The following is a 14,400-nucleotide window of genomic DNA, read 5'->3' as shown; positions in this document are numbered from 1 at the left end:
GGCGCGGGGCCGGCGGGGCGCGGCGCATGGCCGGGGCGGCGGCGGGGGGCATCGCCACCCTGCCCGACGACGGCGGCGGCGGCGCCTTCCCCCCCGGGCACTTCAAGGACCCCAAGCGGCTCTACTGCAAGAACGGCGGCTTCTTCCTGCGCATCAACCCCGACGGGAAGGTGGACGGCGTCCGCGAGAAGAGCGACCCGCACAGTGAGTGTGTGTCCCGGCACCGCCGCGCTCGGGGCTGGGGCGGGCGGGCGGGCGGCTCCGAGCCCGGGCAGCGGGGCTGCGAGAGGGGCCGCGCCTCGGCCGCCGGCCCGCCCTGCCGGAGCCTCGGCAGCGAGCCTTGCTTGGGAAGCGCCCGTAAAAATGTCTCGTGTATGAATAAACGCGCGTGTGCGCCGATGTACAGGGTGAACTCACACGCACGTACCGCGCCGGCCGGGATGTCCCGGCGAGAAGCCTCGCTGGCCGCTCCGCCTTCAACCTGCCGGGTACAGCGCTCGTCCGGCGCATAGAGGTTCGCCTATGTGCTTGAAGGTGTCTGAGTTTGTTTGCGTGGCCCTTAAAGGGGTGTAATGGCACTTGACCGCTTGACACGGCGGCGGTGAATGCGTGAGATGCGTCAAGGTAGAAAGGAGGTGGTTCTTTCTTCTAGCGCGGGGAAGTGCTCGTGAACAGGAGTACTCTTACAGGCATACAAGTTATCTTACGAACAGAGGTGTAAATCTGTCCAGGGAAGCAGGGTTTATAACAAAGTGCTATCAGAACACCTTTTTTTTTGTCTTAAAATGTTGCACGTTGTGATTTTTTTTTTAAACTTAATTAAGGATGCTTTAAATACAGATAAAACTTAGGCATTCCAGCAACAGCAGTTTTTCCCTCGATACCTGATCTTTGGGAGGAGGAAGAGGCTCCTGAGCTGGAAACACAGGTTGAGTGGTTGGTGTGGTCTGAGGGTCTGTGCTCCGTGCCCGCTCTCCCATAGCCAAGCTTGCAGGGAGCATGTGGCAGGTCGCTGTCACAAACACAGGCTGCTCTTCCTCCCGAGAACAAAATGCCTTTTGCAGACCTCAGTTTTGAAAGTAGTCAGTATGGAGGGTTTGTGGATGTAACGGTGAGTTTTTGATGTGCCTATGAGGGATTTCCTCCAGAGCAGGTACAGGGAGCTGCTGCGTAGCCTATCTTTCAGATTGTCCCAATGCAATTCCTGGTTTGAGAGAATTTATTACTGCTCAAAGTGTGCAGGGCCTGCCTGCAGGCACTTGGCATGAAGAGCAGGTGAAATGCCTTACTGTGATCCTTTCTTTGCACCTGTGCTCTGAGTGATACATGCAGAGACCAGGCAAAAGTCGGGGACAAAGATGAGAAGGAAGTGAGGAGACAGACCAAAGATTCTTAATATTAGTTTCCACTCTGGACATTCAGCATTTGCAAAACAATTGGTTTTTCCCAATAATACCAAAGAAATCCTGTAACAGAGCGTTCACAAATAACAATATTGCCAAGCTGGGCTTCAGTCTGAGGCTGTTCTATTTTGTGACTCTTTGATAGAAATACTGTACGTATGATGGGCTGAAAATACATGTGGAACTGTATATTTTGGGAAAGTTTAGCATCCTTTATTAGGGCAACAAGTATTCTTAGGAAAAGCTATAGGAAGCTTGCAGACTTGGTCCTACGCATTTGCATTTCGCCCTTTCTCATGTACTGGTTTAAAGGGAAGCTTAGTCAAGGTTGTGTCAGTAGTAACAAAGGAATTTTGTTGCCAATATAATGCAGTAAATGACTGAGTGTGGACTGTGAGGTGCTGATGCCTAAAGCAAAGCGTTGATTCACCACAGAGGTGAGTGGCTTGCATTTTACTCAGACCCGTCGGTTACTGCGCCGGATCGAGTCTGTGCTGGAAAGGGTGCAGGGATATATTCATGTTGCTTCAGCCTTCTGTATTTGGGAGATGTGGGAATCCTTACAGGAAAAAAGTCTCATTAGTTCGTCAGACATGTCGCCTCACCCCCAGAAGTAGCTGTGAAAATATGCTGGAAATGTGCAGGGAGATGATGTTGAGTTGAGGATGTTCAAGGCTGAAGTTGGGTCCCAGACATTGCCATGGATGTTGGGTTCTTGCCTCATTCCCTAATTTTGCTCTTTGTGGTGGAAAATGCCAGATAGGGGTGCATGTTGTTCTGTGCTCACTTGGCTGGGCCAGGCTGCCTTGAGTGGAGGTGATGTTTATTGCTGCCATTTTTTTCATCACAGAGCTCCCCCATAATCATCTTGTCCCCCTGCCTTTTTTTATTATTGTGTCAGGAAAACTAACACTAGTTTTACATTCTTGAGTCTGTCTAATGTTGTGTTTTCTCTTACCAATGCTAAAATTTTTAACTGACTTCTCATGCTACTTTTCTAGTAGTGAATTCTGTGTGAAAATCTTTCTAGTTTTGGTGGTACTGCCTTTTTCTTTCACATTTCTGTTTTGCTCTATAGCTTTATTTTTGCTGTCATTTCTTTCGGGCTCTCCCTTTTGTCTCTGTACTTTTCCTTCCCTGTCTCTTCAGTACTATCTGGTCACTAGTACTCTTTCCCCTTTCCTTTGGCACGTGTGTCCTTGAGGCTCCTCTCTTTTTTGACCTTTTTTCCTCTTGAATGAACGGTGCCAACAGGTAAAGGAAAACCTGAGTTGTAAATGGGTGATGTGGCCTCTGCCCTGCGCTGCAGCAACTCAGACACCCCAGAGCTCCTCGGGTACCCTCAGCTTGGCACTCTCTGCCAGCTGCAGAAAACCCCTTTGTTTAAAAAGAGCAGTTTGTAAATGTGGTACAGCTGGAAGGCTGGGGGGATTTGCTTCCAACAAGCCCACCTGGGCACAGGAGCACTGCCATGCCTGAGCTGCTGCCACGCTCTCCTTTTTTCATTATCAGACAGCTCTTGGCTTGTTACTTTCTCTTTTTTCCTTTTTTCCCCCCCTTTTTTTTTCCCCCCTCTTTTTCCTGGAAGAACTCTAGTTCTGAGAAGCAGAAAATAATCAGTGCTCGAAGCGTCAGTGAGGCGCGTTGCTGTGGCACTGCATGGTTCACATCCTCAGCATCCTTGCTGTAAATACGTCACTCTGCTGCACTCTGACCCGCTGAGTGCTGCTCTGGGGAAGTCCCCATGAAATCTCCTGGTATGCCTGGCTGGCATGGCAGATGGCAATAAATCCTGGACAACGTGGGGAGACTTTTAAATAAAGAAATTAGCAATGAAAATATTCACCTCGACTAACTCGTGGTCGTTTTTTTTAGTTAAGCTAAAGGGTTTTGTAAGATGGTTTTGAGGAAAGAAATGCAATGGCTGCAGAGAGTTTGGTTTAGAAATAATTAAAAGACAGTTAGGAGAGATGCTTGTGGTAGCTGCTATTTTTATGAATTAATTATACAAAATAGCATTTCACTAGCACGTAATCCTTTTTACTTTTAAAGGAAGTTCTTATTTTAGAAGGCAAATTACTACCTCCTTATGTTTCAGACCAAAGTTTAATACTATAAACAAATTTCCATGATCCACGTCCTTTTTTGGTGGCCCCTTTCTGCCTCTTGCACTCAGGGATGGCTTGTTTGTAATACACGTCTGGTTTTTGTCCTGGCACCCAGAGTTTTGACTGTTTCACACTCACCCCGTTCACCTTCGTTTATTCCTAATTGCATCATTCATGAAATTAGGAATGGAAGTTGATGTCCACTGGAATTGGAATTGTGTGATTCACGCAGGACAATACGTCCTACATGGTCGATGTTGCCACATCAGATATGCGTGGTGCAGTGACTTCAGTGAAGTGCCCCTTTGGACACACTCTGGGGACTCTGTTCCCAGTTTTTTTCCCTTGAAGAGGTAGCTTGAGACAAACAAGAAACAGGAGGCGCTTTCTGAGAGTTTTGTTGTTTAAAGCAAAACAAAAAAACACGGCTGTTTTGTTGTTGTTGTTGTCAACAACTTCTGCTTTATGCCCTGGAAAACTTACAAAGAACATAGTGTTTTTGGAAAGGCTTTTAGAAACTCTCCAGAGGTGTTTCCCTCAAAGAGGCTACAGTGCTAGTGAAGGGGAAAAGCACGGGGAATGGAAAGGGAACGCTTATCCATACATTTAGAAAATGTCTAATAGCACAGCTGGTTCCCTTCACAGTTTCCCTCACTGAGGAATGGTTGGCATTTATATATTTCCATAATTTCTCAAGCAGCTTTGCTTCATGATGAGCATAAACCAAGACTGTGTCCAAGGAATCTCGAGCCATTCTCATCCACTCCTTAATGAGGTGACAAGGTTCCAGCCTCTTGCTCAGATTCAGCAGTGTGAGCTGAATCAACCCTGCATATGTCTGAAATACCTTCTCTCTGCTCAGTACCTGGCTCCTCTTCCGTAAATATCTGTAGAAATTTTAAAATAGGATAATACTGGTCCAGGAAAATTTCTTCTTAAAGAAGTTCCTTTCATAAGTCGTTGTTAATGTTAAGATTTTGACTTGTCTCTTAGACAACATTTAAATGGCTACTCTCTTAAATAGTTTGAAAAGACTCTGTTGAAAGTATAGGCTGACTTTCAGAGAGCTCAGTCAAGATAGTGGAAATCTGCGGTGGAAGAAAACTAAGGGGGGTCCTCAGAAAGAAAAGGTTGAGCAAATGCCAGGAAGTGTTTTAGTATGTTCAGTGCCTGGTGTTTAGGTTTTTATAGGTGCGTAAGTTGTTTGGGAGTCGGAAGACTAGGAACATTTTGGTGTCCCACAGATGTGGCTGGAGGTGTTGACAGGGTACCCACCCTGTTCCAAATCTTAGCACTAGGTGAGAGGTGACTTTTCTTTAAAAAAAACCTGCTCCTAAATGTTCAAATCTTCTGCCCAAGTCCTTCTGAAAATAGACTCTTTTTGCACTACTTTTGATCTGTTGCACAGACCTTCACTGCTTTGCCAAGTACGAACTCTTTGCGACACAGTCAACACAGAAATTCCTCCCGGCTCTGGGGTGTAGCTGGTTTTAGGGAATGAGGTAGCAGAGACCCCCTGTGCAAAAAAGTTGAGGATAGGCTTCCTTTGCTTCCTTTGTCATAGAAATACCATCGTGTCTTCTCATCTGTCATCGTGTCTGCTAATCCTCTGTCCCAGATCTTACTGAGTCTTGCCCACCCCGAAGGTGTGTGACCAAGTAGTGGGTACACTTTGAAGATGGATCAAGACAATCCGAGATGTCTCTGGTGGGCCATGAACTGTCCTGTCTCTCCCAGCTGTTTTCCACCCAGTTTGGACAGGGGTTTTGGGAGAGGAGAAGGTTTCCAGGGCACCACCACCGACAGGTACACTAGAGGGCAGGATTTAGCCCGTAAATTGTCTCTCAGGCTTTAGAAATCGGGAGCGCTTTTAAGTACTTCCATGGCCTTGTTTGCAGAAAATGATAGTCCAACGCCTCTTAGCTCTTGCTGAGTAAGACAAATATAGATAACAAAATACAGATAACATGTAGTGAGGTTAGTGAGGTTAGGTGGCTGCTTTTGTTTTTTATTTGGTTCTTAAATGCTTGAAATTTGTGCAGCTGATTTTAAGAAAAGGTTTATCCTGCGGTGGAGTCACATAGAAAAGCATTTTACAGAAAAGGAACTATTTTAGTAATGTTTTTTTAAGATATGATTTCTTTTGACCTACTAGAGGATGAGACTAAATTGCAGTTAGTCAAAACCTGTGGGATTGGGGTTTTCTTTCTTTCTTCTTTTTTTTTTTTTAAGTGTGTTTTGGTGATGTTACTCTGGAGTTTTCAGAGTTATTCAGATTCATCTGGTGTTAGAAAAGCAGCTTCAGGTTCTGTGTTCTGTAATGCAAGCAAGAGAGATATCAAGTGCACAGACAGCTGAAGAGGCAAAAAGAGGTTTCAGCAGTAGAATTAACAGTTAGAGGGTTTGAAAGATGCTTGGAGAGAAACCCCAGAAAAATGCCCTCTTCTTGTGTTCAGTTTCCACAGAATACATGTACCTATTGTATTTTCTAAAAGAAAGGGTTCCTGTTCCAAGGCAGTTCTTTGGGCAGAAGTCTGTTTAATTGCCCTTTAATTAATAAGTGTCTCAACCTGAATTTTAAATCATAATCTTTTCAGTAACACTTTATTTAGGTAAAATTTTCCCAACTCCTTGGATTACATTTATGGCAAGCAGTTTAAAAAAATAATTATTTGGTTAATATGGTTTTTAGCACCTTTGGGAGCGTTACCTTGGGATCACTGGCCATCTTTTTCAGGATACGGAGAGGTGATTGTACTGAACCGGTTAATAACCCTAGAATTAATTAATGGTGCTTTTTGACTGTCGGTAGCAGCATGTTTAGTGCAATTATGCAATAAACCCAAAACAGACTATATAACCCTAACACAAGCCAGAGAGTGCTCAAGTTACTGCTACTGAAGAACTTATATGTATGAAATCTGTAAATTGATTACTCATCTATACCAAGCAGTACTTGAAATGTTTATGGCATGATTTTTGAAGCCTAAAAGTTGGTAATGGGATAGTGTTTCATTCCTAATGGAGAATTAATTGCCTTTGCTTTTGTTAGTACCTGTTTTAGACTGTGCATTTCAAAATAAAGCAACTCTCTCATCTTCTGTCATTTTCAGTAGTGTGTTTTGTGACAATATGTGCATGAACTTGTTTTCCTGTCTGCCTCTTCTGCTGCCTCCAGACTTGTCAATAAAAATGTTAGGAGGGTGGCTCTCTGGAGTGCTGGTGGCATTTCTACTTACGTAGTTTTTTGTTTCTTCAGGGTAGGGCCGGATTTTGACTGGAGCCTGATATGATGGGCCGAGAATATAAATGAGATGATGTCTGCAAAGCTGGGTGGAGGTTGTCTTGCACAAACTGTCGTGGTGCACTGCTGGTGCTGTGTGAACCCGTCGCACATGTTTGACTTCCAGAGGTTGAAACCGCATGGCTCGAGGGATTCGATGGAGAAGGATACTGAGGGTACTGGGAAACGGCAAAGTAGGACCAGACTCTATGGTCATTTGCAGTGGCAGTGTGGTGAAATTATGCTCTTGTATTGCAGAGCTTGTTGGTCTCTCTCTTACCTTCTGATCAGATTTCACCAGATCTCATAAACCCGCAATGACCAGGATTCCAGCGGGAATGCACAAGTCACAAAATCGCGACAGCCGCGGCTGTGGGATGCTGCACGGTGGTGTGTGTTGTAAGATTAAGGATAGATGTCAGTTGTGATACAACCTGAAAGTATTTGCAGTCTTTTTCTTGGCTCTTTCCTTTCTGCTCTCAGGCTGACCCCCGATGCCTGAGGTCCATCTGCAAACTTTCACCGTGCCAGTGTGTTTTGTCAGACACTCTGTGGAATGGAGAGACACGGACTGTCGCTTGCGTTACATTTCAGGTTGGAATAGTCATTTTGGGACCATATTACAAAGAATGTTGATACAGGCCCACAGCTCTGGGAAGACCAGTAGTGAGACTGACATTTCTGGATCTAGAGAACCACACCTGTAGAGCAGCTCTGTGCAGTTACTCCACTGGGGACCTGTTGGTACCTGTGGCAACAGAGATGGATACAAAAATGGGAGCATGTTTTAGTGTGGAGAAGCAGCCACTGAGGACCATGTAGAGGCTCTCATCTCTGTTTAGGAGTCACCTAGGAGTCTGCTGTACAGACTTGTTAGGCTGAACTGTTTTTAGGAAATAGTACGTGAATTCAGCTCACTGGGTTTCTCCACCTGTCACGGAGCAGTTGGGATGAACAGCTGAACATGCGCCTGGCCATGCCTCCGAGTGGGTAAATAGGAAGGATTCATTTAGTGGTTTTGCAGATATTTACAGACCTCACTATGGATGTTTTACTGACTGTAATGTAGTTCATCCAGGAAAACTGAGGAAAAATATATACAGTGCTCCTGTCCTTAGAAATGCAGGAATTCCTCAAAGTTGAAGACGTCTGCAGTGATCAAGCTCTCGTAACGTGGATCAGGATTGTCTGTGGGATTCTATATTAGGAGAAAACCCTGCTAGGAGTAAGAGAGGGCTGCATGCTGATTTGAGGTGGTGTAAGTCAGGGCAGTGTGATTGCCAGGGCTTGTAGTTGTCATACTTCAGGAGCACATTCTTCCAGTGATCTCTGGAGCAGTGTGCATATTGAAACCATCACGCAGATTCAAACCAGCATAGTGAGCACATAGTGCCCACTGCTTCTGGCCGAAGCAGCAGGGACTGAAGTAGCCTCTTCCAAGCTACAGATTCCAAGGTCTCTCTCTTGTTGTCAGGAAAGTGTTCTTGTCCATTCTTAGCATGGTTTGAAAGCATTCAAAATAAGCAGGGAGAGCTGGAAGCTGGGGAAGTGACTATAGCCTGATCCCTCTCTCTGTGGTTGTGCAGACCCAGGTTTTGGCTACCCAGTACAGGCTGGGTCCCACCATGTATTCTGCCTCCTCACAGTGACCATAGTGGGTTGTAAAACTGAGGATTGTTACCCATTTAGCACTATGCATTTTATTTTCAGTTAAGGAATTTGGTTTCTTTCAAAGGACAGCTCTTCACTCACTCGAGTGCTTTTGCATTCAAAAGCAAATTAGAGCCTTTTTGTGAAGGGCAGCAGCGATTGACAGCAGCTGGGCCAGCAGCGATTGACAGCTCTGGTCCTTCATTGCAGGTCATGCTGTTCCCCTGTGGATGCATTATTTAAAGGTCAGCAAAGGGTGGTTACACAGCTTGATGGAAGGGGATGAAATAGATGGAGGATGAAGTAAGTCTCTGGGCTTAATGTTGCATTTGCATTGCTCTTGCAGTAAAGGAGATGGACAGGCACCAGTGGAATACTGTGTGTGCATTTTGATTGGGGTTTTTTGTTATCTTTTTGCAAAAATATTTATTAAAGACTAAGTGATTAATTCAGTTTCATTGGTATTAGAGATGGGGGAAATGCAGACCCAGCATAGTCACTGTCTCAACCTTTTGGCCAGATTAAGAGCAATCAGCTCTAAAGGGCAACTTCATTAACAGGAGCTCCTCCTTATCAGGTTGTTCCTTCTTCCTGCTCCTGTCTGCTGTGCCATCTTCCTGGCACCCCGTGTGCCTGACACAGTTCCTCTTTCTCCACTGTGCTTCAGACTCTCTTGAAATCCAATTTGCTGATGATTCTTGGCATTCCTAAAATCCAGCTTTTCCTTTCCAACTGTGACACTAAGGCTTATTGAGCCCATGGGTTGGCAGTTTGTCCCCACTGCTCTGGCAGCCTTTTCCTTTCATCTCGTCTGTTCCTCTTCTGATCAGTCACGGCCCTAAAATACGATGTACTACTGAGCAATTGTGTGAATAACGTGAAGGAAGAGCACTACAAATACCTTTTAGAAGTGACACATTTTACCTTTGCTTTCTTCTGAAGTGATGTTTCTGGGTTTGTCTTGGGTCGTCCTCTGGTTTTATGTGTTTGTTTTGCTGCAAGTGAGACCCAGGTCATAGTTACAAGGAGATTAGTGAATGCACACTAAATATAAAGCTGAATTTCTGCACGTTCTGTGTGTCTTCTGATATTAGTCAGTGACACGGCTGTGTTGGCTGAACAGTTGCACCACCTTTGTTCTAAAGGTGAACACTCAAAAGTGGTTATTTTGTTATTTATGTGAGTGAATACTAAATGAAGCAAAAGCAGTTGAAAGAAACATGATGGATTATTTTACCCTTGTTAAGAAAACCCCTTGGGAAAAGCCCTAAGAAACATGTGTGAACATGCATTTGTTATTTTTGTAAATTGAGACTTGGGGATGAAAGTATCAGTAATTTGGAGTTTAGGCTTTATTACGTGTAATATGAATGAAGCACCTGAGGATGCTGTGTATTTGGTAATCCGTGTTTCCTGGGGAGGATTCCCAGTGTCTCAGGTGCATGTTCAGTAGAGCTGGATTTTTGTAGGAACTGAGGTCAGGATATAAATGAGAATAGGTGAATAGAGAAATAAATTTAATCGTGTTCAGTATCTGTGCTGCATATAAAGGTGAAACCTCCTGAAATCTGTGGAAGTCCCTGTTAATGTGGTTGATTAGGTTAGCGGGTTGATACTTGAACAGTTACAAAAGTTACTGTTGTGTTTAAAGCCTTGGGTTTACTCCTAAGTGTAACCGGAACTTCCTGAAGTGTTTGTGTTTCAGAAGTGTGTATTTTTGTTGTAGATGTTTACATTTTAGAGACCTCGGGTCTGTCTGCGAGTGGTTTTTTTGCCTCTGGCTGGCAAAAAGGAAAAAGATACACTTAGAATGTTGTCATGCAAAAGCAAAGAAATGTGCCTTTGTATGGGAGCGTGACTCACAGTTTCTCACTGTGACACTCCGTTGGCTTGATTGTTTTTGTTGCAGTTCTGATGGTTTGGTTTATTAACAGACCACCTCTCCTGCTAAGGTTTGTGAGCAGAGTTGTTCTGCTGTTTGCAGTCTGAAGACTGGGGATGCCTCACAGGTCAACACAAAGCTTATCAGTTAGTGGAAGATGTTAATATGTCTTTGAGAAAGAGATATCAAACTGTCAGAGACTAAATGTGGGACAGAGACACACAAGATACTTGTAATTCCTAGAGACAAGTTACAGTAGGCACATCCAGCTCATGGGCTGGGGTTTGGATCTGATCCAGCTGGGCAGCTTTGGCTCCGGAAATGCCAAAATGGGGGTATTGAGATGTGTGTGTGTGTAAATGCGTGGGTATCCTTGAACCGGCCCTTGGGCTTGAGAGGGTTTGTCGTGTTAGGTGTGGAGCAAACACGTCCGACTCCGTGTGTTTTGCTTGGACACCTGGCTGGGAATAGACATTGCCCCTAAGCACGAAGGAATCTGCCAACTTCAGCCCTGGAGTACGGTGGAGTGGGGATTTGGCTGTGGGGGGTTGATTCTTATTTTTCCCCTCTTTTTTTTTTTGTGAATTTCCTTGCATTTCTGACACTTACTCCCTCTGCAGCTGCCCCACCTCTGTAGCAGTGAGACTGCAAAGTAGTTGCTGCTTTGTGCTTTCCCGTGGGCACGGAGGTGCGGGAGGAGGACGGGTGATGGGAGCTGGCGCAGCAGCTTCACCACAGTGTCATTTCGGGGCCTCATGGAAGGGTTTTCCTTACGGGGCCTCTGCAAATATGTTGGAGATGGGCCCTGAGCCTTTGGCTGGGGTTGAGCTTTTCCACAGCAAACTGTAGTAATGCTAGTCATTGATCCAGAGACGTGCAGCCTGGGAGTTTTCGGGGGTACATAAACTCTCCCTTGCCGTAAACAGAGTGAGAGGTGTTTTGCTAATGACCTTCTCAGTTCAAATAAAGCATCTGTATGTCAGTGAAAATGGGTTGAAATAGTATCTGGTTTGTCCTCTCTTGCCAGGGTCCATGAGCTGCTCTGTTAGCTGCAGTGTGGCCGCAGGGTTTTCACTGTGAAGCGATGGAGAGTCTTGAGCAGGAGGCTGGACTGGATCCTTCTGACATGAAGGATCAGAATTTGAGACTGTGACTGGTACTCTTAGTTTTAGTCTTATTTGTAGGGATCTTTGCTAGATGGATTATAGTGGAAATACAGCTGAGGCTTTAATTATGCCTTTATTTGCTGTGTAAGTGTCTCCAAAGCCAGAAGCTCATGGCTGGCTTTTTCTTTAAGGCTCCCTGATGTAGTGGTTAAGAGTTCCCATTTCCTTGTAGAGGAGTAGGAAAGTGGAGATTTTATTAATCCATTTGGCTAATACATCCTCAAATTCCACCTACTTAAGATGTGTGTTTGCCTGATGCCCTGGTGCAGCACCCTCCTGTCCTGCACACAGGGTAACTGCTGCGTGTTCACTGGTCTTTTCTCTTTTTGTCTTTTGTTTTATTCCTAATGTGTTTCTGTCCCTTTCTCTTCCCACTCTGACCTTTGTTTTCCCTTTTCCTTACTGATACTGTGGCATACTCCTGCCCCAGAACATCTTAGGCTGTGCAGCTGCTCTGACTGAAATACCAGCAGTGGCTTCTTGCACATGGATTGCTGCAGGCAAAGGGCTTGGGATGCCCCAGGCTCCTCTGCAGCTGCCAACAGATTCCAGCTGGGAATGTGAGAAAGGTAGTACCAGCTCAGCAGCGAGCAACTTAAAAAATGTGCAGCTCCCTTTTTCTAAAGCATTAAGTTGGTAGATTTTGCCAAGATCTTCAAAATGAACTGGTTTTGAAGGAGATTTTTGGCCGAACCCTTTCTGCTGCAGAGCAAAGAAACCATTTGGGACCGTTTAAGTTAGTGCAGTGTTATTGGGTTTGGGCCATTCTAAAGCTTTGCTGGTTAATGAGAACTGCGAAAGGGCTTTGGAGTTTGCATTGTACGTGTGATTTTTCAGTTCTAGTGCTCAGGGCAGTAAAAGAACTTTTGGAAAATGTACATGTTTTCTGTATTCCCCACATTTGCTAGTGGCTTTTCTGTCCATGTTGTGCTACTTGTCCTTAAATTTATTTCCTCCACTGGACTGTGAAAAACTGCCCTGGAAATAGGTTTTTTTGAGCTCTTTAAGAAAAGCGAGGAAGATCCACTTTATAACTGAGATTTGAAACCTTGCCAACCACAAAGCTATTAAATACCACTTTTCAACTTCCATATTCTTAGAAAAGTCTCTCCAAGTTGTGAAATAAATGCCCATTTGTAACTCTCTCTTAAATATGCTGTCTAGTTTAACCTGCAGCTTGTACATCTGTCCTGACCAGATACCCTGGGAAAGAGAGCATTTCAGTGCCTGTTGCTGTGTGGTTCATTTAGTGCCACAAATTGTACTGGTTTCAGTGGAAATTCAGGTTTGGCTGTGTAGCTCGTGTTATTCTTCAGCCAAAACATCAGTGAGTACATATTCCTAACAGAACCTCTGTGTATTGTTAGGAATAAATGTCCCCTCTCTACCCGAAGGCATAGTAGGTTCACTCAAGCTACATCCAGAGTGATGAGTTTTCCCACTTAATGATCATCTTCTTAGATAAATCTGCCATATAGAGATGCAGGTGGTATTACAAGCAAGAAGACACATGGGTGTAAAAGAAAACCTGGAAATTCTGAGTGTAGATTGCCCTTACAGCTTTAGAAAGCTGTGTGTGTATCTACATCTAATAGTCTTTAATGAGAGCTCTAACAGCGTTAGGTAACACTGGTTTTAAATCCACTTCCTGAATTATACTTCAGTGCCTTAACTTTATTTCATTCGTGTCTTCCAAGCCATTTTTTTATCTTCCCAAAGATATAACTTTATCCTTCTTCCCCAGAGTTTCTCTGCTGGCATGAAATTGCCATTTCTTGCAATTCATTTCTTCTGACCCGGCAGAAAAAAAGGAGATGGTCACAGGTCAGCTTATTAGGAGACAAAAGCAAGTCTTTAATGGGAGCAGTAAATTTCCCGAGTCCCTTCAGTTGTCCGTGCGTAAAGGTCACCTCGGTTATATTTGGGATGGGACGTTGTTTTATTTCATAACTTGGTGATGACTGAGCCTCAGTGCTCGGGATGTTTGCTCAGCAGGCCGAGTTCTGTGTTGTCACAACACCAGCAGGAATCGACCAGAGCCTTGTGCTTGGAGTTCCTTGCAAATTAAAGGGCATGGATGTGAACAGTGAAATAACTCACTGCCGTGCTGGAGGGGCCCTCCCGAAGGACTGCCAGAAACTGCAAAAAAGGGCCTTTTTAGGCCTTGGTTAACGAGCTCTTTCACAATAATCTGCTACCTTTTTGGGCTACAAATGTCTGAATTATTTCACTTCCATTGATCTGGTTTTGAGGTTCAATTATGCGTAGAGTAATACTACTGAAGTATGAGTAGATCTGAAATGATGGACAGGGTCTGAACGGTTGCTGTTGGTGACCTAAGGGCTGCAAAAGATACAGATCATTGATGTCAAGTGATAAATTTCTCTTACAACCAATTAACCAAGTTGCAATGAGTTAAACTGAAAACTGTTGCTTCTGGTGTCGATCACATGGTTAAAATGCGTGTGATTGGTAAGGCTGTATCTTGGCACCTCCAGATCAGCACAACACTGTGGCAAATACTCACATGGCATTCATAAAGCCATAAAATAATGCTGAAAGCTGAAAAACTCACAGCACTATTCTGGCTCTGTTTGTTCATGTGCCTTTGGAGAGGAAAATCCAGTGAAGCTGATTTTGCTTTTGGGACTTTCAGTATTGCAGCGCTTTTCAAACTCTGCAGGAAAATCTTTTTTTTTTTTCCTTGTAAAGAGTAACACTTCACCAGCTTCTCCAAACTATACAAATTTTTACAGGCTTTCAAAACCTTTCCTAAAAGTTTATTTTTACAGGATCTGAACTTCTGGCCCAGTGTGATGCTGGAGGATTTTGTGTGCTTTTCTGTCCAGAGAAAGTCACGAAGCATAATAAGTCGGTACTGCAGTAATTAATATTAATTTTCAGCTAT

General features: G+C 44.4%; 1 protein-coding gene across 1 annotated transcript in view; it reads left to right on the top strand.

The window, feature by feature from the left end:
• Positions 1-6: 6 nt before the first annotated feature.
• Positions 7-14,400, top strand: part of FGF2 (fibroblast growth factor 2) — a 21,320-nt gene continuing 6,926 nt past the window's right edge. Inside the window, exon 1 of the mRNA XM_027689954.1 lies at positions 7-204. Coding sequence (XP_027545755.1) covers positions 27-204 — 178 coding nt within the window. The 5' untranslated portion in view covers positions 7-26. The remainder of the gene's footprint in view (positions 205-14,400) is intronic.

Source organism: Neopelma chrysocephalum, unplaced genomic scaffold (genome assembly GCF_003984885.1).
Source record: "Neopelma chrysocephalum unplaced genomic scaffold, ASM398488v2 Primary Assembly neopelma1_79, whole genome shotgun sequence".
Taxonomy (NCBI): Eukaryota; Metazoa; Chordata; class Aves; order Passeriformes; family Pipridae; genus Neopelma; species Neopelma chrysocephalum.
This window is presented reverse-complemented; position numbering and strand designations above follow the sequence as displayed.